The 26,629-nt window shown below is 42.7% G+C and overlaps 1 protein-coding gene across 1 annotated transcript in view; it reads left to right on the plus strand.

Annotated features, from left to right (window-relative positions):
- Positions 1–26,629, plus strand: part of clvs2 (clavesin 2) — a 38,812-nt gene that overhangs the window by 7,698 nt on the left and 4,485 nt on the right. Inside the window, exons 3-4 of the mRNA XM_004083405.5 lie at positions 25,756–25,866; positions 25,971–26,203. Of these exons, the coding sequence (XP_004083453.1) occupies positions 25,756–25,866; positions 25,971–26,203 (344 nt within the window). The remainder of the gene's footprint in view (positions 1–25,755; positions 25,867–25,970; positions 26,204–26,629) is intronic.

A 26,629-nucleotide genomic window follows, 5' to 3' on the forward strand; every position in this document is an offset into this window, starting at 1 on the left:
TTTGTCAATGAAGGAAAAAAGTAAATGTTATGAGAGCCGTTTTGTGGGAAACCACAGGAGAGAACACAAGAAGGTTTTGAGATGTTTTCAATTGAACTACTTAGGTTGTCTCACAGGACTCTGTGCACAAAACAACCGATCTCCAACGAGCCCTTTAGGACTCCTTCCACTGGTTTTGACAGTTGCTGTCATGATAGAGCTCAACATTTGACTCATAGTTACCGTTGACACTCAGACTTACAGTACTGACCAAAAGTTTGGACACACCTTCCCGTTCAAATGAAAGGGAAGGTGTGTCCAAACTTTTGGTCTGTACTGTACGTCTCAGCTGAGGATCTGTCTGAAAGGCTTTTTTGCCAGACTTTAATATATAGTCTGTACAGTCTTAGTTTCACTTGATTTGATCTGGTGAGAAGTTAGATCAGTCCAATGAAATGCAGCCAATAATACAAGTGCACTTATTGACAAATTACTTCCAGGGTTGGCTGCCTTTCTTTAATCCTTGAAGGACAGGAAGTTACCATTTATTTGTTGGGTACAGCCAACATTGTATGCCTTAGTCACATAAGGGGTGTTGTCCAGGCCCATGGAGATGTAGGGATGTAGATGGGGCTACATTTTTGCTTGAGGTCCTTGCATTTTACTGTCACACTTCATCTATCTGACCTGGAGGTCCCCTCCTCGCTTCACAGTAGGCCAAACAGATGTTGCTCCTTAATGCTGGGTTCTTTCTCCATAGGAAAAAGCTCAGGCTCCAGGCAGGTGCTCACAGGCCGCCCTATGCCAGGCTCCACGCTGAGGCGCCGGTAACTGATGGAAAACTGGATTATTTAATGTTCCATTTCCTAAAGGTATTTTAGAAAATCCCTTTCAGCCGGGTCCGTCCCCCACGACCACTTTGCCCCGGAAAACCTGACGAGAGGCAGCTGCCCCACATCAACAGTCAGGCACTCAAATAAATCCAGGTGGAGATTCAGAGACTCGAGCGTGTAGATCTAAAGGAAAAGCTTTTCACACAACTGAACAACAATTAACATGCAAGTGCCTAATAAACCTCAACAGAACGTAGAGGATAATTAAGTTTTAATGGAGCAATTTACCTTCTTCTAGCTTAAAAAAAAAAGGGCTTTAGTGCAGACATTTCTTTTGCTTTCCTTTCTTCATCCCTCCCTTCTGGCCTCCCCAAACCTTTTACTTTTGTTTCTCCACCCTCCCCCATCTCACTCTTTACATCATTGCCCTCCCGTTGGCCTCCATCTCTGCCTTCGCTCTCAAGCCACTTCTTCCTTTGTCACCCAAGAAAAAAGTGGGATAACAGACGGGACGGGCCAGCAGCCGGTATACTGACATAATCCTCATTTCAGATTTAACACGATAGAATAGTCCCATTAAAAAAAAAAAAACTGTCATTTATCACCAGCAGTAAAAAGTGGAAGAAAAAAAAACACTACTAGATATTTAGACTTTAATTTCTAATCTCGTTTCATTTTCTTATCGTTTATTTTTCACTTCATGAAGCATCATGATAACCTGCAGACAGCCACAAGCTAGTATGCCTCGCCCCCCCCCCCCCCCCCCCTTCTGTTTCTCTCCGCTCTCCTCCATCCCACCCTCATCATGTTGCCACGGCAACATGTCGTACTGCCTCGTTATCTGCTCTGCCCTCTCCTCCAGATGGGCTCCCTTTTGTTGTGCGTCTAAGTGTTGGTGTGCGACGAGACAGGGACACACTTCTCCCCGTTAATCGGTCGACTTCTTTCTCCGGTGCCGCTCGCAGGCGGCTGATTATGTGTCAATGATGGCAACACAAAAATGTAGTAAAGCTACTGCGAGGCATGTAAACCGGTGTTTTAGTGTTGGAAAATTGTTCCACACGATGCAAAGACATGCCTCTACCAGAAAACTGGAAGCTGCAAATACTAAAGACATCAAATTATAGGCTGATGATGTTAGGAGAACCTCCCATTATGAAAAAATAAAAATATTTAACTCAATAAGTGTATTCAAAACAATAAAACCATTCTAGTTTTACATTTTTTTTATATATACTTCTAAAAATTTACAAAAATCAAATAATCCACCATTTCATATTTAGCATCTTTAATGATAACTGAACCTATAAAACATTAAATCAGCTGTCTAATTTTTTTTTTCATCAGGTCAAACCGTATAAGTACAGTAAACTACTCCTCCAGTCATTCAACATTGTTATGTAACATAACAGCAAAGTCGAGATTAAGTGAGACTCCTGTGAGGATTAAGCCACATTTCTGTAAAAACTTTGTCCTTAAAAATGAGCTCATACATGAAATAAATTCGGATTCTATTATGGCAATCAAATATTTGGATCCTGTAGGAAGGAAGAAGAAATAAAGATGTCGGACTAAACAAAGTTGGTTTAAATTACTATCTCTGGGCAGCCTTATGTCTTTTTTTAATAGAACATAATGTGTTGCATCCCCAAAGGTCATCAAGAGTTTCATAAATTATAAATTTAGCCCACGAAAGCGACCCAGTTACATTTAATAACAGTTGTCAAAGCATCAGTGCCAGACTTTTATTTTTGTATTGGAAAAACAGTTAACAGGGAAGTATCTAAGCATTTTTTTACGTCCGTTTCCCCAACTGAACCAAGTGTCTAATATTTTTGGGCTCTTTGCAGAATGTCTTATAAAAAACAAACAAGCAAACAGAAGTTTCAGGAATAATGACGCATTCAGAAAGTTGGACCAAACCCGTCCTCTTGTCGCTGCAACTTGTTCCTTCCTTCTGTCCTCTTGGCGGAACAACAAGATCTGTGGAGGCAGAGTTCAGTCTGCACTTTGAGGTCAGCTGCTCCCAGCTAAAGCAGAACAGTCAAATATTTAGATTTCATCACCACAGGTGTCCTTTACCTGTTACCTCCAGGATATACATTTCCAAATTCTGCTATAACTTCTGCATTTAAAAGACTTTGAACTGAGGTAAAATTATGTATTTCAGGTCAAATCGACAGGAATTTTAGTGCGTCTGGATATTTGTTGGACAGAAATTCACCACAATCATATATTTCTTAGCATTTTTACAGAACATCTGATCAATTTAAATATTAATGAGTAAAGGAAGAAATGAAAAAAAATGTTTTATCTGCTGACGCAAAACAGTTGAGTACAAACTTGTCCATTTTTGTGTGCCTTTTAGGCCTTGTTAGCCTTTTATGGTAAACAGTATCCATGTATATGACAATATGTTACCTTTGGCACACAAAACAACTAATTTTTCATTAAATACTGTTACTTTCACAACCATTTCCCCTACCCAGCACTGGCTTGTGGTTGCCGCCCATTTCATGATGTTAACCTGGGCTGCGTTTCTCATGAAAACAAACAACATCCGAACTTTTGCAAAGATGAATGTGCACATAAAAGGAAAGCGTTAAGCCGATCCCTGGTAGCTCAGTGGGTGTTTGAGGGGCGGGGTTGGCATGAGAACCCGCTCGTTTTTGTGGGTGGGAGGGGCTGGTGATCAGAACGCAGAAAAAAAACAAAAAAAACTGTCTGATCTCAAACTGGTCCATGGTCTGAAAACGTTTGGGGATCACTGCTTTAGAGAAAATGAAGCCGTTTTTATCTGGGTTTGTTTCTGAACATGGATTATCAAGCCTCTTTGAAGTTGAGTGGATCCATCACAGCACAGGAATACATGAAGCAGCAGCCTTGAATCCTCCTTGGTTCTTCCCCCCCCTGGAAGAACCAGGAGCTCCAGCCGAGGACAGCTACTCTTTCTTCCCCGGAAAGGAAGCCTCCGCTGGAAGAGGCTGTCCAGTGAAGCTGGCTTTTGCAGAGAGCGAGCCGATGATGTCATCACTGCAGGCTACACTTAGACCACCCAGACAAAGTGGTCGAACAGATCTCACCTCGTTTTTCCTGTTCAGGACGTGCCAACTCATCCGTGTGCAGATGGGAAGTGACAGAAACAGAGCAGAATATAGAGAGAACTCATCAGCCTGATGTGCTGTGGAGCAACTGAGCAAGAATGATGGAAAGAAACGACTTACAATCAAAATTCAGGCATGCAGAGCAAAGAAAACACACGTCAGCTTCTGTTACATTTATTTTTTAGCTAAGTGTAGGTAGATAATTCAGTCTTAAATTCATTTTTGCTGTATTCATGTTATCCATTGATTCCTCATCTCAAATTAGATGTGATTGTTCTGTCCTTCATTTCCAATATGTCCTGAAATTTTTCATTTTCAGGCTACTGGGTTGTTTGTTTTTAAGGCACAATAATATATGACAGTAAAAATTGAACACAAAATGATTTTCTATATGTAAATATACATAGACTGTGATATATCTGCAAACCCACGGTTTAGTAAAATACACTTTTTGTAAAGTACCTTTTAAATGTTTACATAAACTTATTTTTAAACTTTTTACTTTTGAAGTTCCTTTCAAAATAAAACACACCCTGTATCAAATACTGTAAGATTCTCCTGCAGGAGATTTACTCCAATTGAAGATATAGGAAAGTCAATTCCATCATTATGACTTTGTTGCACAGTCATCAAGTTTCTCCTTTTACGATTTAATGTAAATATGAAAACATTGGTGCAGAATCCATGTTTTTAAAAATAAATCTATAGTTGAATCTGAATTGCTTCCCTACACCTGCTCCCTAGTCCTACATTCATCCCTCCAAACGGAGCAATGTGGAACTAAATAGTGTCTTCAAATTCCAACATTACTACTCTATGACGTCGTCAATAGTCACTGGGCATCTACGTTAGCACTCGAAAAATACACAACGTTGGTTTTATAACTTTACAAAGTCATGCAGGAACAAAAACAATGTTACACTCAAGCGTAAACTTTTGCGAAAGAGGGTCTAAGGGCAGGAATTCCCCGTTTAGTCTGTTTAGAATTTTCCTTTTGCATTGTATGACTTCATAATCCTTATGATTTTATGTTTACTTTACAATTACCGGTACGAAGCCCATTGAGACGACTGATGTTTTGGTTTATATAAATCGGATCACCCTACCGGCTGAGGGATAGCCAGTCCCAAGTTGCTCCCTAAACACTTTCGGACACTCCTACAGCTTCAAATTCCCCTCCAATTGGAGGAATAGGGAAGAGCCAGAGGGAAAGGGAAGCAATTCGAATTCTGCCTTTAAAAATAATAATAATATACAATGCAATTTTTTCAGCCAACTGAAATGTTCAAATTCAATTTTTTCCTTTCTAAATAGTTAGCTTTTTTTTCTCATAGCCAAAGAGCTACAATAAATAAATGAATGATAAATGAAGGAGCCACATGTGGCTCCACAGCCTCAGGTTGCAGACCTTTGCTTTAGGTCATGGAGGTGAAAACTTATAAGGCTTTTACTTCTTTTCACTCACTTTTGGATAGTTATTGCATTTTTTTTACTTTTTACCCTTTTTCGTTCCCCAAAAGTACATGTCGTAAATAAAACATGATCAAAAGCATGCCGTGGTGGATGGGTGCTAATCAAAGTAAGATTATTTCAACATGCTGAAGTAGGTCTGCACAATAAATCGCAAATTTAGCGTTGTTGCAATCAAATCAAATCAAATCAAATCAAACTTTATTTATAAAGCACTTTTCATATATAAATATAACACAAAGTGCTTTACATTAAAACACAACAAAATATAAAAACAAGCATTGACGATTTAAAAATAAATAAAATAAAAATAAATAAATAAATAAATAGGGCCCCCCTCCCCGTACCTAGCCCCCCACTCCTTGCACACCTCCCACCCCCTAAGTGATGGCAAAGGACAATGAGAAATAGGCTGAGCACAAAAACAGGATGCTGGAAACGCTAATAATTGGAACCTCCCCCTCCGTGAACAGCCGCATAGACAGCCAAATGCAGCTTCACAGGCGGGGACCGCTCCACCACAGCTAAGTGGTGATGCAGGTCCCCATCTAGAGCCGCAGTGGCTGAACAGCAGCCGACCCAGAGGGAGGGGCTCCAGCTGAGGAAGCACCGGAAATAAAAATGAATAAAAATGAGAATAAACAAGTAAACATATTGATAAAAACAATAAAACATTAAAATAAGATAAATTAAAATAACGCGTTAAAATCAGATTCAAGCTCATAAAACAAGATAAAATGGATGAATAAATAAATAAAATAAAAAGTACATATAAATTTTTTTTTTTTTTTTTTTTAACTTGTCCTGTCCAACAGCTAGGCAAACAGATGAGAGCTGAGGGCCTCTTGTGTTGGACATATTTTATTTTAACAAGAGGGGCTATCCATCTTCAGACAAACCAAAGGTATGTCCGAATAAACCCCCCCTGTAATTGAGGCCAAACTTTATTAATTTCAATCATGTTTGAAAATCTTTGGTGTTGGACCGGACGGAAAAGGAAAGAGGGGAAGAAGAGAGAGGGACGTCAGAGAGAGGGGGGGGTAGGAGGGTGATAATCGGAGGGGAAAGGGGGTAAGACCATGAAGCAGCATAGAGCAGACAGGCCCACTGGTTGCCCATCGTTACGGCACGGCTCAAATGTAGTACAAAAAGGGCGGGGCCCGCTCACACACACTCAAATATTACCAACACACCTGCTAGCCGCAAAAACGTCCACATGTCAACATGCACACAAAACAGACAGTGCTCACGAACGCATACCCATGCCTTCAAACCAACTAGTGCGAAACCCTTCATCCATTCAATCATGCAAACTATCAGTGCAAAGGTGAGCCAACACCTGTGCCCAGGTGAGTGCCCATGTTCTTCCAAAATGGACGGTGGAATGTGAAAAGAAGGAGGAGGAGGAGCGCCCAGCCACCCCCACACCTATACCCCCGCCGCAGCAGCAGCGGCAGCCGGGATTCCCCCAACGCCACACGGGAACAGGCAGGGAACAACCGCCCCCCGGGCGACCAAGACCGCCACCCAGGCCAGGGCCAGCAGGACCGCCGCGAGGCCCCCAGAGCCAGAGAGCAGAGAGGCGCAGAGGGAAAGAGAGCGCCGCCCCAGCCCAGCCAGGAAAGCAGCCCCCCGCCGCGCCGGAAGAGCCCAACGCAGGGCCCCACCGGAGAGGGACGCCCACAGCCCCAGACGAGCACCCCACCACCACCCAGGAGCTCCGGGCATCCCCCCGCCCCGACCCCAGGTACGAGCCAGGACCCCCCAAGGGAGACCCGCCCCGCACTCCAGGCAGCCACCCACCCGGCCCACGGTTGGTCCAGGTAGGAGCAAGGCAGGGGCCCGCCGCCCCCGCCCAGGAGGGGGGAACCCCGGGGAAAAAAGGGCGGCCCACAAGGGGTGTTATAAATATGGCCCGACCAGGCTCGGCCATGTTGGAAGTTTGGCGGGGCCCAGCGCCCAGGGGCAAGGCCCAGGACCCACCCCCCAGGGACACGAACACCCCCGGCTCAGGTGTAATATGAACCCCCCCACCGCGCGGAGAGAGCACCGCCGGGCCCAGGGAGCCGGCACCCAAGGGACACGGCCGCCATCGCCAAGGGGCCCACACCCCCCACCAGGGAAGGGGTAGGGGACAGATGGACCCAGGTCCCACCTTCCTTGTAAAATGTGTGTGCGTGTATGGGTGCTTGAGAGGGTGTTTGTGTGCATGTGTGTGTGTTTATGTTTGAATGTATATATTGAAGGGGGAGGGGTGTGTGTACTAAGGGGGGTGCAGTTAAAATTGGCGAGTAGGGCACTAAGGGGACATCTCCTGATTACTCACAGTGATGTCCCCTCACCCTCCACACCAAGGGGCCCTAAATGTCTAAGGTGCGGTTAAAATTGGCGGGTAGGGTGCCAGGAGGACATCTGCTGCTTGCTTGCAGTGATGTCCAAGCACCCCCCCTACCAAGGACCCTACATGTCTAAAGTGCAAATAAAACCGAAAGAGGGGGGGCCCACTCCATACGGCAACCATAGGAGGGGGGCCACTCCCAAGTAGCCCCCCCCCAAGGCGCATCGCAGGCTAGACCCCCCACCCCCTCACCCTAATATGAGGTTATATAAGGAAGGGGGTAAGTTGGGGACAGCTGGTAGACTGTCCCCCGGTGGTCAAACAGCCGTCCCCCAGCCCACCCCCCAGCAAAGGGGCCAGGGCCACCCAGCCCAGGGGCCCACCCCCGGAGGCGCCGACACCCTAGGCCCGGCACCACCCACCCCACACAGAGAGAGAGGAGCCAGAAAGCGTCGCCCCCCCACGGAGCAAGCCCAGGCCCCCACCCGTTAGCCGGCCCTAGAAGAGCTCTGGTCAGGCCTCGACGGGACCGAGGAGGCCAACCGGCCGAGGCAACCACTGATTGCCTCAGCGGAGACCCCGACCCGTTAGCCCCCCCGACCCGTACTAATAATGGGCCCCCCTTCCCCCCCAGAACGCCCCCCCACAGGACAGGGCCGACAAGCCCCCCACCCCACCCCACACCCCGCAGCCGAAGCGGGTGACTCCCAGAGCGACCGGGGGCCCCGAGAGGGTTGTCCCGTCCCGTCCCAGAGCCAGGGAAGGGCCGATCCCAGCCCCAGGTGCAGATGGGCAGCCCATCCGGCGCCGCTGGGCCCCCCCCACCCGAGCAGGGCCCCCCGCCAACCCCCCCCAGCACAGGCAAAGGGACCACCCCCCCAAACCAAGCCAGACCACCACCCCACCCCCCCCACCACGCACCCCCACACCCAAGCCCAGAGGACCACGCAGCGCCCCAGCCCGCCCCACCCAGGCACCGGACCCGACCCCCCGACCAACGGAGCCCCCCACCGCCCCCGCCAGGCACCGGAAGCCCCGACCCCCACCCCAAACCACGGCAGAAGGGCAAGGAGCAGCGACGACCAAGCCCTCCACCCCCCAAGTCATGGAGTCAACCACAGGAGACCAGAGAGACTGAATTCTTTCAAAGTTACTTGAGCTTTGGGCTGACATTTTTTCCAAGCTGATATGATCAAACAGCAGATTTCTGTGTTGACTTATGTTTATATTTTTCTTGTTTTTCCAATTTATTAAAATAGTTTTTTTGGCAATACAAAGAGTTATGAAAATGATAGATGCTAATCCTTCTTCTATATCGATGGCACTCATGTCACCAAGCACACAAAGTGACGGTGAGGCAGTGATTGAAACCTTAAGCCAGACTGATAAATCGGCACATACCTGCTGCCAGAGAGCCTGGACAGGAGTGCAGAACCACAGTGCGTGCATGTAGCTGTCGGGTAGATTATTATCACAGTGCTCGCAAATGTCTGAGTTACTGAGACCCATCTTGAACATCCTCTGTCCAGTGTAGTAAATTCTGTGAAGAGTTTTGAGATGGATTAGCTGCAGATTTGGACTTTTTGTCAGTTTAAAGGTGTTTAGACAGAGTTCTGACCAGAAGCTTTCATCTGTGCTGATGCTCAGATCTGCATCCCATTTTTTTGTTGGAAGGGCAATATTGTTATCTAAATTACATAAAAGTTTGTATATTTTGGAGAGAGTTCTATTAATTGAAAAATTGATCAGAGTGGTAACTACATCTGGTAGCTTTAAATCGTCGTCTTTAATTTTATACTTTTTAGTAATACTTGATTTAAGTTGCTAATATTCCAAGAAGTTATTTATTCCATGTTTGTCTTGAAGTTCCTGGGGAGTTATGAATCTTCTATCAATAATTACGTGCTCTAGTTGTTTTATGCCCCCTGCTTGCCAAGCTGGGAAGTGAATCATTTTTTTGTTAATAAGGATGTCCGGGTTGTTCCAGATGGGTGTCATTTTGCACGGTTGAATTGATGATTTTGATATTTTGAGAAATTCCCACCAGGCTATTAAGGTGGCATTTATATTAATGCTTTTGAAACAATCCTGTTTTTTAACTGTTTGGCTAATAAATGGTAGCTGTGACAGGTTGATCTTTCCACATAACGCCTGTTCCAAATCTAACCATGAGTTGGTTTCTGGATTATTTTTTAACCATTTTAAGATATATTGTAATCTATTTGCAAGAAAGTATTTGTGGAAATTAGGTAATTCTAATCCTCCACAGCTTTTTGCAGATTTTAAAGTTTTTAGACTAATTCTTGCAGGTTTGTTGTTCCATAGAAAGCTTGATATGGATGAGTCTAATGTTTTGAACCATTTTAATGGCGGTTGTGTGGGAATCATTGAGAAGAGATAATTAACTTTGGGTAAGATTTTCATTTTAACCGTGGCTACCTTGCCCATAAGGGACAGAGGCAGGTTGGTCCAGCGTGTTAGATCGTCCTGTATGCTTTTCAGTAATGGGGTGTGGTTTAGCTGCACCAGTTCTGATAGTTTGGGGGAAAAGTAGATACCCAGATATTTGATATTTCCTGTTTTAACTGGAATTGTGAGTCTTTGTTCCATATTCCTGTTGAGTGGTAATAAAACAGACTTATTCCAGTTAATGGAATAGTCTGATATGGAGGAGAATTCATTTATGATCATTGCTGTTTCATTTACAGAATGTAAATTCCTTAAAAACAGTAATATGTCATCCGCATAAAGACTAATTTTATGATGGCTGTGTTTGGTTTTTATTCCTATAATGCTCTCATTCTGTCTTATTGCTGCAGCTAAAGGCTCAATGAATATAGCAAAAAGAGAAGGAGAGAGTGGGCAGCCCTGTCTGGTTCCTCTTCCAAGAAAAAACCTGTTTGAAGTCTGTTTATTAGTTCTAACTGATGCATTGGGGTTGTGATATAATATTTTGATCCAATTGATGAATGCTTCTCCAAAACCAAACTTATGGAGGGCAGCAATAAGGAACTTCCAATTAACTCTGTCAAAGGCTTTTTCAGCATCCAGCGATAGTACCGTCATTTCCTGGTTTTCAATGGTGGCAAAGTCTATTATATTAACTAGTCTACGGACATTATCATCCGAGTGTCTGCCTTTGATGAATCCAGTCTGGTCGAAGTGAATTATGTGAGGAGTGATTTTTTCTATTCTCTGTGCTAGTGCTTTGCAGATAATTTTTACATCTGCATTGATTAGAGAAATAGGGCGATAGCTTGAAGGACTAGTGGGATCTTTGTCTGGTTTTAGAAGAAGAATTATGTTGGCTGAGTTCATGTTAGGTGGCATTGATTGGCTCTCATTAATAGATGTGACAGTTTTATAAAATGTTGGTGCCAGTTGTTCCCAGAATTCTTTATAAAACTCAGCAGGAAAGCCGTCAGGCCCTGGTGCTTTACCATTGGGTATAAGTAACAGAGCTTCATGAAGTTCAGACAGCGAGAGCGGAGAATCTAAGTTTGTGATTTGATCCTCATATAGCCTGGGTAGGTTTACATTATTAAGAAATGAGTCAATACTTTGCTCTGACGGATTGATCTGCGGTGTGTACAGGTTTTTATAAAAGTTTTCAAATGCGTTATTAATTTTGACCGGGTCATGGGTGACATTTCCTGTTTGGTCCATAATAGAGGTGATTGATGATTTTTCTCTGTTAATTTTAAGCTGATTAGCCAGAAATTTGCCAGATTTATTAGAGTTTTCAAATCTTTCAAGTCGTAGCCTTTGTATTTGAAATTGTGTTTGTTTATTAATGATGTCATTTAACTGCAGCTTTAAATTTTTCAGATCTCCCAGAATGTGTTCCTGTGCAGAAGCAGCATAAGCAGTCTCCAGGGTTTTGATTTTATTTTCTAATTCTAATAAATCTGCTTTCTCTTTGCGTTTTTTGTGCGTTGAATAAGAAATGATTTTCCCTCTCATGACTGCCTTTGCTGCTTCCCAAAGAACGCACGGTGGGATGTCTGGAGTATTGTTGAAGTCTAAGAAGGTTGCCCACTCTTTTTTAAAGAATTCAAGAAATTCCTGGTCCTTTAACAGAGACGTATTAAACCTCCAGGTTGTACCAGAGGGTGTGGATTTTTCCCTAGAAATGTTTACAGAGACTGGTGCATGATCACTGATAATAATTGGATGGATATTGGAGCTTTGAATATTTTTTAAAAGAGAGTTACTGATTAATAAATAGTCTAAACGGGAGTGTGAAAGGTGGACTGGAGAAAAAAAGGTGAACCCCTTAGTGTTTGGGTGACATGAGCGCCACGCGTCGCAGAGACCCAGATCATTCATGTACTGCTTTAGAATACTTGCAGATCGCCATGTACGCTGATTTGCTGCTGTGCTGAGTCTGTCAAGTTCAGGGTCCAAAACAAGGTTGAAGTCTCCTCCTATAATGATTGTGGAGTCAGAGTGAACTGAGAGTGAGGTGAAGAATCTGTGAAAGAAGGAAGAGTCATCAACATTAGGGCCATATACACTCACTATACAAAAGTCCTTATTCTGAATGGATATATTAATGATTACAAATCTGCCTTCTGGGTCAGTAACTGTATCCTTATGAGTAAAATTAAGATTTTTATTAATTAAAACAGCAACTCCTCGTTGTTTGGAGTTGTAACTGGCAGAGTATATAACTGGAAATTGTAAGCAGCACATAAGGTGATTCAAAGAATTTGATAAATGGGTCTCCTGCAGTAGAGCTATATCTGCTTTTAGACCATCCAGGTGATTTAACACTTTCAGTCTCTTTGGCTCAGAGCCAAGTCCACGCACATTCCAGCTAACGATGTTAAGACTGTTCATAACTGCTCTGACTGAAAAGGTGTAAAGCTAAGTAGTGCTTGTGTACCAGTCCGTGTGCGCGTGCCCGCATTGAGAAGCGCTGTGCGCGTGAACGTTTTCTGGCTATGTGAGCTGCGTGTCGCGTGCGTCCTATGAGAGCCTGTGTGAGGTGATTGCAGTATGTCGGCGTGTGTGTGCGGGATCGCATGTGCACGCCCCTGTGTGCGCTTGTGTGTGCGCGCGCCCGCTCCGTGCATAAATAAATACTTACCGAGGATGAGTTGCTTCCAGGTGATTTACATATAATGAGGGGGGAGAGGGGGGGGGGGAGTACATATAAATAAATAACTGAATAAATACATAAAAGTATTAAAAAAAATTAGCTAAAAGCCAGGTTAAAAAGATAGGTCTTGAGCCTTTTCTTAAAAGCGTCAATGCTCTCTGCGGCTCTCAGGTCCTCCGGCAGACTGTTCCATAAACGGGGGCCATAGTGCTGAAACGCAGCCTCTCCATAGGTTTTAGTTTTTACAGTTATGGTCAACAGACCAGTGCCAGAGGATCTCAGGGTCCGCGAGGGTTCATATCTTACTAAAAGATCTGATAAATAAGAAGGCGCAAGACCGTTAAGACATTTGAAAACTGTTAAAAGTATCTTAAAATCAATCCTGAAGCATATGGGGAGCCAATGCAGGGATTTTAAAATTGGGGTGATATGAGCCCGCCTCCTGGTCTTTGTAAGAACTCGTGCAGCAGAGTTCTGGAGAAGTTGAAGGTTCCTAATGTTGGTTTTTGGAAGACCAGAAAGCAGGGCGTTACAGTAATCAACTTTACTCATGATAAAAGCATGCATTAGCATCTCCATATTAGCAAGAGAGAGTAATGGGCGGACTCTAGCCAAATTTTTGAGATGATAAAAACCAGTTTTGACCACCTGTTTTATATGTGGGATAAAAGTCAGCTTAGAGTCGAAGATAACACCCAGGTTTCTGACTGTTTCTGAATGACTTAATGAAAGTTGCTGCAGCTTCAGAAACTGTTTCTCCCTCTTGACTTCAGGACCAATAACTAAAATTTCAGTTTTTTCCTGGTTGAGCTGCAGAAAATTATTTGCCATCCATAATTTTACATCTAAAATACAGTTAAAAAGTGCTTCTATTGGTCTTGTGTCATCAGGAGACATTGCTATGTACAGCTGGGTATCATCAGCATAGCTATGAAAGCTGATGTTGTGGCTCCTGATGACATTTCCTAGTGGAAGCATGTAAATGTTAAAAAGCAAGGGGCCAAGGATGGAACCTTGAGGCACACCACAATTAATTTCATGGACCCCAGAGAAGTGTGTGTCCATGCTTACCATAAAGTTTCTCTCCATGAGATACGATTCGAACCACTTGAGAACAGTCCCTGAAAGGCCAAGACTTTTAAGTCTGTTTACAAGGATCAGGTGATCAACAGTATCAAAAGCTGCACTGAGATCTAGTAGAACTAGTACTGAGATCTGACCTGAATCCAAGGCACATCTGACATCATTAACGATTTTTAACAAGGCTGTCTCTGTGCTGTGGTTCGTCCTAAAGCCAGACTGGTTTATCTCAAAAATGTTGTTTTGAGAGAGAAACTCATTCAGCTGAATAAAAACAAGTTTTTCTAAAACCTTACTTAAAAATGGCAAGTTGGACACAGGTCTGTAGTTATTAAAAATTGGAGGGTCTGAATTAGTTTTCTTGAGTAACGGTTTCACCACTGCCGTTTTAAAGGCAGCAGGAAAAATACCCGTCTATAGAGAGGAGTTCATGATATTTAAAATCTCACTCTCAAAAGACCCGTAAAAGGATTTAAAAAGTGATGTAGGGATGGGGTCAAAAAAACAAGTTGTTGGATTAACTTGGGAGAAAACTCGACCAAGTGTTGCAGCTTCAACCAGGTCAAAACTGTCCAGTGCTTCCTCAGGTAAAATCAAGCCATCATTACCAATAGAGAGGCTTTTCTGTTCTTTTATGATGTTAGATCTGACAGAATCGACCTTGCTCCTGAAGTGGTCTGCAAAGTCCTCACACAATGAGGCGGAGGCTGGCATTGTGTTTTTGTTCGCATTTGAGTTGATCAGGGACTCAACTGTGGTGAAAAGGACTCTGGGGTTATTTTTATTTACAGAAATGATGTTAGCAAAATATGAATTTCTGGTCTGTTTTACGGTTTGATTATATAGTTTTAGCTGGTTTTTGTATAATTGATAGTTTATTTCAAGTTTGTGTTTTCTCCAAAGTCTTTCGGCAGATCTACAACGTCTCTTCAATTGTTTAATTTCCTCAGTTCTCCAAGGGGGTGTGGCTTTGGTTCTTATCTTTTTAGACGTTAGTGGAGCTACTGAGTCGAGACTGGATTTTAATGTACTGTTAAAATTTTCAACAAGTAGATCACAGGGGGCCGGCAAGACAGGCGGAGAGTTGGAGCGAACAGATGTAATAAACTTTTCGACCACATCAGGAGTCAAGTAGCGTTTCTTCACCGTTCTCACAGAGGTCTCCTGCTTTCTAAAACCAGTGATGTTAAAAAGCACACGTAATGGTCAGATACAGCCAGATCCACAACAGCGGACACACTGGTAGGTAAACCATGACTGATGACGAGGTCAAGAGTGTGCCCCCTGTTGTGAGTCGGCTGCATGACGTGTTGTTTAAAATCAAGAGAGGAGAGCAAGTCCAAGAATTGAGTGGTGCAATAGTCCAACTTCCCGTCTATATGCAGGTTAAAGTCACCAGTTATTAAAATCATGTTAAAGGAAGTGTGGACAGATGCTAAAAACTCAGAAAACTCCTCAATAAAAACAGAGCTTGGTTTGGGTGGTCTGTATACTGTGATGCATAAAATATTAGCAATATTTTAATATAATATAATATTAGCAATATCAAGCTGTGCAATACTTATATCACAAAAGTCTGTGAAAATAACAATAAATGATAACCTTAAATGTGCTAAAACAATCTTATGGCAGCTAGTTTTAAATCAAATAAATTCCTTTATGCATTTGACCAATTGGATGGAGGCCTTTTATGTTAGATGCTTGCCTTCTATGTAGATGAGGGACATTTGAAGTGTCATTTAAGTTATGTCGACTTTTATGCAAATTTTACTGTGGCAGTGAAATGGAAATTATATATTAAGGTGTTTTACTATATTTTCATTTTCTAATCATCATCGCAATATTGGTCACCAACAAGGCAAGTTTTCCTCATATCGTGCAGCCCTATGCTGAAGGTTATTAACTTGGATGCTACATTACCAAAACAGCTGACGTCTGATATTATTATGTCAACTTGACAAAACTGTTGATCCCAACAGTGTCAGAATTTTTATAATAGGCAAACATTTAAATTAAAAATAAATGTAAATCATCTTATTCAAAACTAATTTAATCATTCATACTTTAAGTGACATGTACTGGTTTTAACAGATGTGACATAATTGGGTTTTTATATTTAAATGTAAACATTTGAACATAACACCAAATGGTTTGAGAGGCAGTGAGATGTTTGGAAATATTTCATTTCACTCAACCACCAATAAAACTAGAAAAGACACCAAATGTTGTTCAGCAGTCGGGTTCCCAGAATTCCTTCTGTCTCTTGCTGACGCCACAGCTGTCTGATCAGCTGCATAATAAATGATCTGTTCCCTCCAACGATGCTGCTATCACATATGTTTTATCTTCACACAGCATCTTTGATTCTTACAGACACAGCGCCATCTTTCCTGTGCTGACAAAGGTCGACCTCACTTTGCTTGTTCTGTGTATGGATCGATTTCCTCTCAGAGTCCCATAAACCTAATTGTTTTTAGACCGTTGGAAAATAATTACAGGGGTTGTTTGGGTTTCTTTGCCAGCATCAGTTTATAGTTTGTGTGCGGATCACAGGCGTTTGGCCCTCTCGCCGTCTGAGGCATCAGGTGCTGACTCACTTCCTCTTAATGTGCAGCTTTGGCTGAAATGTGAGCCCGCCTTCAATCTGTAATTTCTTCTAGTTGTTCTAGATCAATACTGGCTTTTCAGGTCAATGCAGACACCACAAAGCTCATTAGCAATACAAACGCACAAAAACATAAATAAATAATTAAAAAAAAACACTCATTCTAAAAATCACAGCTTGGCTTTTCCTTTACACACCAGTTTGTATGAATTAGTGGTTGTAACCACAGTGACCAACCTGGGAGTTGGTAAATCAATTGACCAGACATGCAAATACTTGTGGCTGTTCATCTTTTTACACACAAACTCAATTACAAATCTCAAATGCACAAAAACTCTTTTTTCACGCATTTACAGCTGGACCGGTTAGTGATTTGAACAGCTTCCATTTGTTTTTTGGAAGCCCAAGTTAGATCTGTCATTTTTACCCACAGCTCTTTCAGCTGGCCTCAGTCGGTTCCAGTTTTTAAATTTTTACATTTAGCAGACCTCAGTCCAACTGTAATTACATTCAATCAAAGCTGCATGCTGGCTGTGAAGCTTTCAGCTCTGAGAGTTTCATTTAAATTCATTATGCAGTTTAATACAGTTAAAAAGAAAACATTTCAGTGACAAAGTAGTAACTGTGATAATGTAACCATTAGGTGCATTTTTAAGCCACTGTGGATTCATTTCAATGTTTCTGGACTTCAGTTTGTTTAAAACATCACAAGGCCAATTAGTTTGCAATTATAAAGAAAAAAAAAAAAAAAAGGTGAAAAAACAATTTAGCATGGCTTCACAATCATAAACCTGACAGTCAAGAACTGCAACTTTAGGGATTTAAATGCAAGAAACATGGATGGCTGACACAAACTTAATGAACTCTACAAACAAAACTGCAAAATGAAATAAAAACAGCAAAACTTTGATATATGAAAACATAAACCCATTAAAACTCCTAAACAATGGAAGAGCCCAGAACCTGAGTAACAGCAACCCTGAGTTTAAATAGACTGAGGACTCGTTACCTGAAGCAGAAACAGCTGAAATGATTGATAACTAAAATCTGGTGTGACGGAGTGGAGGGCAAATCGGAAAAGAAAGATGAATCAAAGGAAAATATGAATTAAACTAAGAAACTAATTTAAAGGCAACGGAACCTTTTTCCTAAAGTTAATATAAAACTGGTTAAAGTAGAAAAGGAAATGTTTGCTTCTGGTGCAAATGGAAACATGAACTGATAGATTGTCAAACATGTTTTTCATTGTAATCCCTACATGGTGGAAATCAAACAATACTTTTGCTGCTTTTGTAGGAAATATATTGAGACAGTCAGCACAATATACTTTGTTTGGGTTAAAAAAAAAACAAGTCTGAATCATTATCCTCTGTTATATGGCAGAAAAAACCCATCATAACAAGATTTTTTAAGCATGTAACAGGCTTTGCCCCTAGGTTATATTAGTAAATCGGGATAAATCATGAAGCAGAATGTGGGGGACTGTTTCTTCTTTTCCTTTTGTCTTTTCTTCAGTGAGGAAAAGTGGATTATAATTCTTGGTAAAGATTTAAACCTCATAGGTTGAAAGAGAAGAGATGAATGACAGCCAATTGTTTAGGTGCTGTGTGAAAAATGTTTTTAAAGCTGTAAAATATATTTGCTTCTTTCATTAAAAGTGCAAACACTAATGTGGCGAATTTTACAGAAAGAAAAAAGACCTCCTATAGCTGTGTGGTTTAATAGAACATGTTTAAAAATCACAGCAGGTGAAATTCTGCAACATATTTTATCTGTTTCTAAAGCTTTTTGAATGGTTTTAAAGATTCTTGTTTGTATTTAAAAATATTTAGGGTTCTTGAATCAATCTTTGTCAGAAAAAAGCTTTGAAAAAACTTCAAATTTCTGTCAAAAAACAATCAATTCATTATTAATAAGTTTGAGTTCCCATAAATATATTTATAAAAAAATGCCCCTCTCACCCTCCCGTGGGGTGAAAGGTGATATATATATATATATATATATATATATATATATATATATATATATATATATATATATATACAGACATTACATACATATACACATATACAGACATTACATAGACATAGGTGTGGGCAATTCCCTTGTTATGTCATTATGAGTGAAGCAGATGAAAGGCCTGGATTTGACTAGAGGACTCGTGCTTGCATTTTGAAGATTTTTGCTGTGAACAGACAACATGCGGTCAAAGGAGCTCTCCATGCAGGTGAAAGGAGCCATCATTGAGCTGAGAAAACAGAAAAAAAAACATTCCAGAAATTGCTACAGTATTAGGAGTGGCAAAATCAACAGTGTGGTACATCCTGAGAAAGAAAGAAAACACTGGTGAACTTAGCAATGCAAAAAGACTTGGACGTCCACGGAAGACAACAGTGGTGGATGATCGCAGAATCATTCCCCTGGTGAAGAGGAACCCGTTCACAACAGCCAACCAAGTGAACAACACTCTCCAGGAGGTAGGCTTATCAATATCCAAGTCTACCATAAAAAGAAGACTTGGATACAGAGGATAGATACAGAGGCTACACTGCAAGATGCAAGCCACTCATAAGCCTCAGGAATAGGAAGGCTAGATTGGACTTTGCTAAAAAGCATCTAAAAAAGCCAGTTCTGGAAAAAAATTCTTTGGACAGATGACACCAAATTCAACCTCTACCAGAATGATGGCAAGATAAAAGTATGGAGAAGGCGTGGAGAAGCTCATGATCCAAAGCACACTACATCATCAGTAAAACACGGTGGAGGCAGTGTGATGGTCTGGGCGTGCATGGCTGCTAGTGGCATTGGGACACTAGTGTTTATTGATGACTTGACACACGACAAAAGCAGCCCAATGAATTCTGAGGTGTTCAGAGACATACTGTCTGTGCAGATCCAGGTGAATACAGCCAAACTGATTGGGCGGCGTTTCATGATACAGATGGACAACGACCCAAAACATACAGCCAAAGCAACTCAGGAGTTTATTAAAGCAGAGAAGTGGAATATTCTTGAGTGGCCAAGTCAGTCACCTGATCTTAACCCAATTGAGCAGCATTTCACTTGTTGAAGACTAGTGAAGACACAGGGCTGTGTGCTGAGCCCCCTCCTGTACTGCCTCTACACCTACGACTGCAGTCCGCAGCACGACAGCAACCTCATCGTGAAGTTTGCTGATGACACCACAGTTGTCGGACTCATCTCAAAGGGAGACGAGGCAGCCTACAGGGAGGAGGTCCTGAAGCTGGCAGCTTGGTGCTCAGACAACAACCTAGCTCTGAACACCAAGAAAACCAAAGAGATCATCGTGGACTTCAGGAGGCACAGCACCGACCCAGCTCCCCTCTACATCAATGGAGAGCGTGTGGAGAGGGTTCACACCTTCCGGTTTCTGGGTGTTGTATTGTCCAACAACATCTACTGGACAGAGAACATCACAGAGGTCATCAAGAAGGCTCAGCAGAGACTCCACTTTCTGCGGGTCCTCAGGAAGCACAATCTGGACCCCAGCCTGCTGACAACCTTCTACCGCACGTCCATAGAAAGCCTTCTGACATACTGCATTACAGTGTGGTACGGCAGCTGCACCATGGCGGACAGGGAGAGACTGCAGAGGGTAGTCAAAGCAGCTCAGAGGATCATCGGCTCCCCTCTCCCCTCCCTGTCGGACATCTATTCCTCCCGTTGTCTAGGCAGAGCGGGGAAGATCATAAAAGACAGTTCCCACCCTGGCTCTGGACTGTTTGACCTGTTGCCCTCAGGAAGGCGCTACAGGTGCATCAGATCAAGGACAAACCGCCTTAAAAACAGTTTTTTCCCAAAAGCCATAACCATCCTGAACTCCCACATGCACGGTCACTGACAGCTCCACCTCCATGTCTCTCTCTCTCACTATGCGCATCCCATCATGTAAAAACCATCCCAATATGTGCAATACCATCCCATCATGTGCAATACATTAAGTGCAATATATCTCTGCATTCATGGACACAGCAGGTTTCTTCTGTCTGTCATAACTACCTCTCTGCAGAAATTTCTATTGTAGATTTTGTTCTTTTGTAGTTTGTAATTTGTAAATTGTGCCCTTCATTTTGAGAAATTATTTTATTTTATTATTATATTATTCTGCGAGTTTTTTCTCTCTTGTATGTTTGCACTGAATAGTGAGCGGCTTTAATTTCACTGCATGTGTGTGTGATGTGAATTGTACATGTGTACAGTGACAATAAAGGCATTCTATTCTATTCTATTCTATTCTAAACTTCAGACAGAAAGGCCCATAAACAAACAGCAACTGAAAGTCGCTGCAGTAAAGGCCTGGCATAGCATTCAGAAGGAGAAAACCCAGTATCTGGTGATGTCCATTAGTTCAAGACTTCAGGCTGTCATTGCCAACAACGGGTTTTCAACCAAATATCAGTAATGACCATTTTGTTTACAGTTATTTCATTTGTCCAATTACTTACGAGCCCATGAAATGAAGGGATTGTGTTTGAAAAATGCTTTAGTTTTTCACATTTGTATGCAATCTTTTTGTTCAAGCATTGGAATAAAAGCTGAAAGTCTGCACTTCAATGGCATCTGAGTTGTTTTATTTGAAATTCACTGTGGTGATGTACAGAAACTAAATTAGAAAAAATGTGTCTCTGTCCAAATATTTATGGTCCTGACTGTGTGTGTATATATATATATATATATATATATATATATATATATATATATATATATATATATATATATATATATATATAACAAACGCCCCTCTCACCCTCCGCGGGTGGTTTCTCCTCTAAGCTCGGGTCCTCTACCAGAGGCCTGGGAGCTTGAGGGTCCTGCGCAGTATCTTAGCTGTTCCTTGCACTGCGCTTTTCTGGACTGAGAGGTCTGAGGTCTTTCCAGGTATCTGTTGTAGCCACTCCTCCAGCTTGGGGGTTACTGCCCCGAGTGCTCCAATTACCACAGGCACCACTGTCACCTTCACTTTTCATGCTTTCTCCAGTTCTTCTCTGAGTCCCTGGTATTTCTCCAGTTTCTCATGTTCCTTCTTCCTGATGTTCCCATCGCTTGGCACTGCCACATCCACCACAACGGCTTTCCTCTGTTCTTTATCCACCAGTACAATGTCTGGTTGGTTCGCCATTACCATCCTATCAGTCTGGATCTGGAAGTCCCACAGGATCTTTGCCCTCTCATTCTCTACCACCTTCGGAGGTGTTTCCCATTTTGATCTTGGGGTTTCCAGTTCATATTCTGCACACATGTTCCTGTATATTATTCCAGCCACTTGATTGTGGCGCTCCATGTATGCTTTCCCTGCCAGCATCTTACACCCTGCAGTTATGTGCTGGATTGTTTCAGGCGCTTCTTTGCACAGCCTACACCTTGGGTCTTGTCTGGTGTGGTAGATCTGAGCCTCTATTGCTCTGGTGCTCAGGGCTTGTTCCTGGGCTGCCAGGATGAGCGCTTCTGTGCTGTCCTGTAGGCCAGCCCTTTCTAGCCATTGGTAGGACTTCTTGATATCAGCCACTTCAGTTATGGTCCGGTGGTACATCCCATGCAGGGGTTTGTCCTCCCATGAGGATCTGTCCTCCAGCACTGTATCCTCTGCTCTCCATTGCCTGAGACATTCACTGAGCACACTGTCAGTTGGGGCCTTGAGCTTGATGTACTCAATCTTGGATGTTTCATCCTGGATAGTGGCTTCTATGCTCACTAGTCCTCGGCCTCCTTCCTTGCGGCTAGCATACAGTCTCAGGGTGCTGGATTTGGGATGGAACCCTCCATGCATGGTGAGGAGCTTTCGTGTTTTAACATCCGTGGTCTGTATCTCTTCCTTTGGCCATCTTATTATTCCTGCAGGGTATCTGATAACTGGCAGTGCGTAGCTGTTTATTGCCCGGGTCTTATTTTTGCCATTGAGCTGGCTTCTCAGGACTTGCCTTACTCGTTGGAGGTATTTAGCTGTTGCAGCTTTCCTTGTTGCCTGCTCCAGGTTGCCATTTGTCTGCGGAATTCCAAGGTACTTGTAACTGTCCTCGATGTCTGCTATTGTTTCTTCTGGGAGTGAGACCCCTCCTGTGTGGACTACCTTGCCTCTCTTTGTCACCATCCGGCTGCATTTCTCGAGCCCGAATGACATCCCAATGTCAGTACTGTAGATCCTGGTGGTGTGGATCAGGGAGTCAATGTCACGCTCGCTCTTAGCATATAGCTTGATGTCATCCATGTAGAGGAGGTGACTGATGTTGGCCCCATTTCTGAGTCGGTATCCATAGCCAGTCTTGTTGATTATTTGGCTGAGGGGGTTCAGACCTTTGCAGAACAGAAGTGGGGACAGAGCATCACCTTGGTATATCCCACATTTGATGGACACTTGTGCAAGTGGCTTCCCATTGGCTTCAAGGGTGGTTTTCCACAGTTTCATTGAGTTTCCTATGAAGGCTCTTAGAGTCCTGTTGATGTTGTACAGCTCCAAGCATTCAGTGATCCATGTGTGTGGCATCGAGTCATAGGCCTTCTTGTAATCAATCCAGGCTGTGCACAGGTTGGTGTGTCGTGACTTGCAGTCTTGAGCGACTGTTCTGTCGACCAGGAGTTGGTATTTGTTTCTACCAATGCCCTTCTGTATGTTCTTTTCTCAGAGAGACCAGCCACTGGGCATTGCTGTTATGTGCTGTCTGTTTCTCCCATATACTTTTCCAGTACTGTTCAGTTTCTAGCCTTGGTGGGTCTGCTCGGCTGTTTTGACCCTGCCACTGAGCGTACACTTTTGCAGGTTGAGTTGCGAAGAGCCTGTTTATTCGTCTGGCTTCATTGTCTCTTGTGTACCTCTTTAGGCGGCTGCTCAAGGCTAGGAGCCTTTGTTTGGCAGTTTCCAGTGCTTCAGGTATGGGCATCTGGCTGTATCTCTTAGGTACTTGCTTTCTCATTGTACCTCTTTGAGCCTCTGTCAGCTTACTCACATCCTTCCGAGTTGCCTTGATTTTGGCCTCTTACCGTTGCTTCCATGGTGGGTACTGTTTTCTTCCATGGTTGCTCTTGTAGCCAAGCATCTCAAGGATCACTGCTGCTGAAGTGTAAACCAGTTCATTGGTTTCTGTGATGGTTGTGGTAGGAATTGCCCTCAATGCTTCATTCACAGTTTCCAGTAGACTTTCAGGTACGTCACTTAACCGTTGTAGCTGGTGTCGAGGTTGCCTAGTGTTCATTGTAGACACGATCTTGTCTTTCAGGTCAGTTGCTGCCTCGCTCAGCGGGAATCTCGCTCAAGTGTGGTTGTTGGGCCTGTGTACCCAATCTCAGGGTGGGAGTGTGGCATAACCTCCTCTCTGACCTGTTGTTCTGGCTCTCCCGTGGCATTGTATTGTATCGCTTCAATCTCAAGTTGAGGTGCAGCACTGAGAGAGCACTGAGCTACCAGTTGTTTGGCAGTTAGCCTTAATTGTGGGTTTCGAAGCATCCATTCATTCCACATTCTCTGCATGTAACCCCTCTGGGTGGGATAACTTGAGTAGTAGCATTCTAACAGAACCTTGTTCTCACACGTGGCATGACATTGTCTCTCATGTTGTGAGGTAGGCATTAGCGTTAAGGGTCATTAGTTACCATCAATTGTTCGTTCCGCCCTGGGAATCGAACCCGGGTTTCCTGCATGACAGTCCTGCACCTTACCAACCGAGCTACCCAACCGGTATGTGTATACCCAGTCTTTATCCACCACTACATTGCCTTCTTGGTACCTGTCAGTCTGTTTCTTGCATTACCACAGGATCTTTGCCATTTCCCATGTAGTGATTAAGCCTAAAACCTTAGGTGGTAGCTCCTCCCGAACATGTCTTGAATGTCGAGTTCATGAACACATTTTTGGAAGAGCGTTGAGCATTTGAAGCAGATCTAAAGAGAGGCGTCTGACGCAAAATTGACATCCGAATCACATTCGTTGTGTGAATGCAGCATTACAGCGTTAGATGTTTCATCCTGGACATTGGCTCTCATCCTCACTTGTCTTCTGCCTCCTTTCTTGCAATTTGCACACAGTCTCAGGGTGCTGGACCCTCCATAAACGTTATTAAGCTTAGGTCTCCTAACATTTGTGGTTTGGATCTATGCCTTCGGCCATCGTATGAATCCTGCAGGTATTCCTGCAGTATTGCCTGGATCTTGATCTTGCCATTGAGCTAGCTTCTCTGGACTTGCCTTACTCGTTGGAGGTATTTGACTTTCCTTGTTGCCTGTTCCAGTTTGCCATGGTAATCCAAGGCACTTGTAACTGTCCTCAGTGCCTGCTCTTGTTCCTTCTAAGAATAAGACCTCTTCTGTGTGGACTACTGTGCCTCTTTTTGTCACCCTCCGGCCGTTTTTATTAATCCCAGATGATATCCATTTGTCAGTGCTTTTGATCCCGGTGCTGTGGATCATGAGGTGAATGTCTCACCTTTCATTTAGCTTAAAATGATCCATTTAGAGGTGGTGGCTGATAGAAGCCCTATTCCGGCTATCCATTTGCAGAATAGTGGTATATGCCACATTGGATGCACATTTCTGAAACATTAACTTCAAGGGTAGTTTTCCTTGAGATGCTGCTTTAAAAAACATATTAACAGGAGAATCCAGAGTATAAAAATCAATCATAAGTAGACCTTCCTGTCATGTCTTGTGTGGGCCTTATGCCTTTTGTGTTCCAGTCGACAACATTGTAATCTCAGCTAAATTGATGACTCACGCAAAGGCCTGTAATTATAATTGTGTCAAGCTTTACTAGACACAGATGCCACACATTAACCTGAACGCTCACTGAATAATTTTCCTCAGACATTCGTGCTGCTGTGACCCTCAAAATAGACCGGACAATTTCCTATTGACTACGAGATTAGAGCCCAATTCCAAAACCAATCTAATGAAAAGGGACAGGGAACTCACAGAGGTAATTTGACAGCCGTTATGAGGGGAGCCCGTGTAAATCCTACTTTCATTTCTCTACTTTTTCTGTTCATCACCACTGCTTGTAATACTAACTTGTAACATACATTAGCTGAACATTTCTGTCCTTCCAACACAATATTCAATAAGCTGTCTTATAGTTGTTGAAAGCAGTTTTAAGATTTGAGTTTCCGTTATTGAAATTGAAAGTAACAAGCTTTTACAGACCTTCTTTTGATCACAGGAAACTTAATTACTATTATTTCTTAGACACAAATCCCCCCCCCCGTTATACTCACTCTGGTGTCGTTTGTTTCAAACAGGACAGTTTTCCAGCAAGATTCGGAGGGATCCACTTTGTGAATCAGCCCTGGTACATCCACGCTCTCTACACCGTCATCCGGCCATTCCTCAAAGACAAGACCAGGAAGAGAGTAAGACCTTTATTGATAATGTCTGTAAACAAGAAATTTGTAAGAGATGTCTAAAACGTACAAGATTTATTCCATTTCTGCATTGCTGTACCCCCCCACTACAGATTTTCATGCATGGAAACAACCTCAACAGCCTTCACCAGCTCATCAACCCCGAGATCTTGCCATCTGAGCTCGGGGGGATGATGCCTCCATACGATATGGGGACGTGGGCTCGAACTCTGCTGGACCATGCTTACGATGAAGAGACCGATTACTGTCCGGAATCCTACACACTGTCTGTGCAGGACCTGGAGAGAGACCTGGAGAAGAATCTGTCCCCCAAAACCATGAAGAGGTCAGCTTTCTTATTTTCCCACTATGAACATTAGAGAAGCTTTAGTTTTGGGATAATCTCACTTTTAGAGATCTAACTTCTTTTTTCTCTTCAAATAATTTTTAGCCATATATATATATATATATATATATATATATATATATATATATATATATATATATATATATATATATATAGTCATAGCAGTAATTGGACACAAAGTGTTTTTAAAAGGAGTTTAACCCTTTAACAATGGAGATGTTGCCGGCAATACCTAATGCAACACATTGCTAATGTAAACGCTTTTCTTTGCAAAGGAATCAGGTGTTTTGATCAATAATCAGTCACTATGTGATTTAAACTGAATATACATGAGTGAACATTTTTCAGAAGCTTCAAATCTGTACATGTATCAAAATGGTTGACTAAAAATATGCTTGACGCTGT

The sequence above is a fragment of the Oryzias latipes genome, chromosome 24 (genome assembly GCF_053564925.1).
Source record: "Oryzias latipes strain Hd-rR chromosome 24, Olatipes_Hd-rR_3.1".
NCBI classification, from domain to species: domain Eukaryota; kingdom Metazoa; phylum Chordata; class Actinopteri; order Beloniformes; family Adrianichthyidae; genus Oryzias; species Oryzias latipes.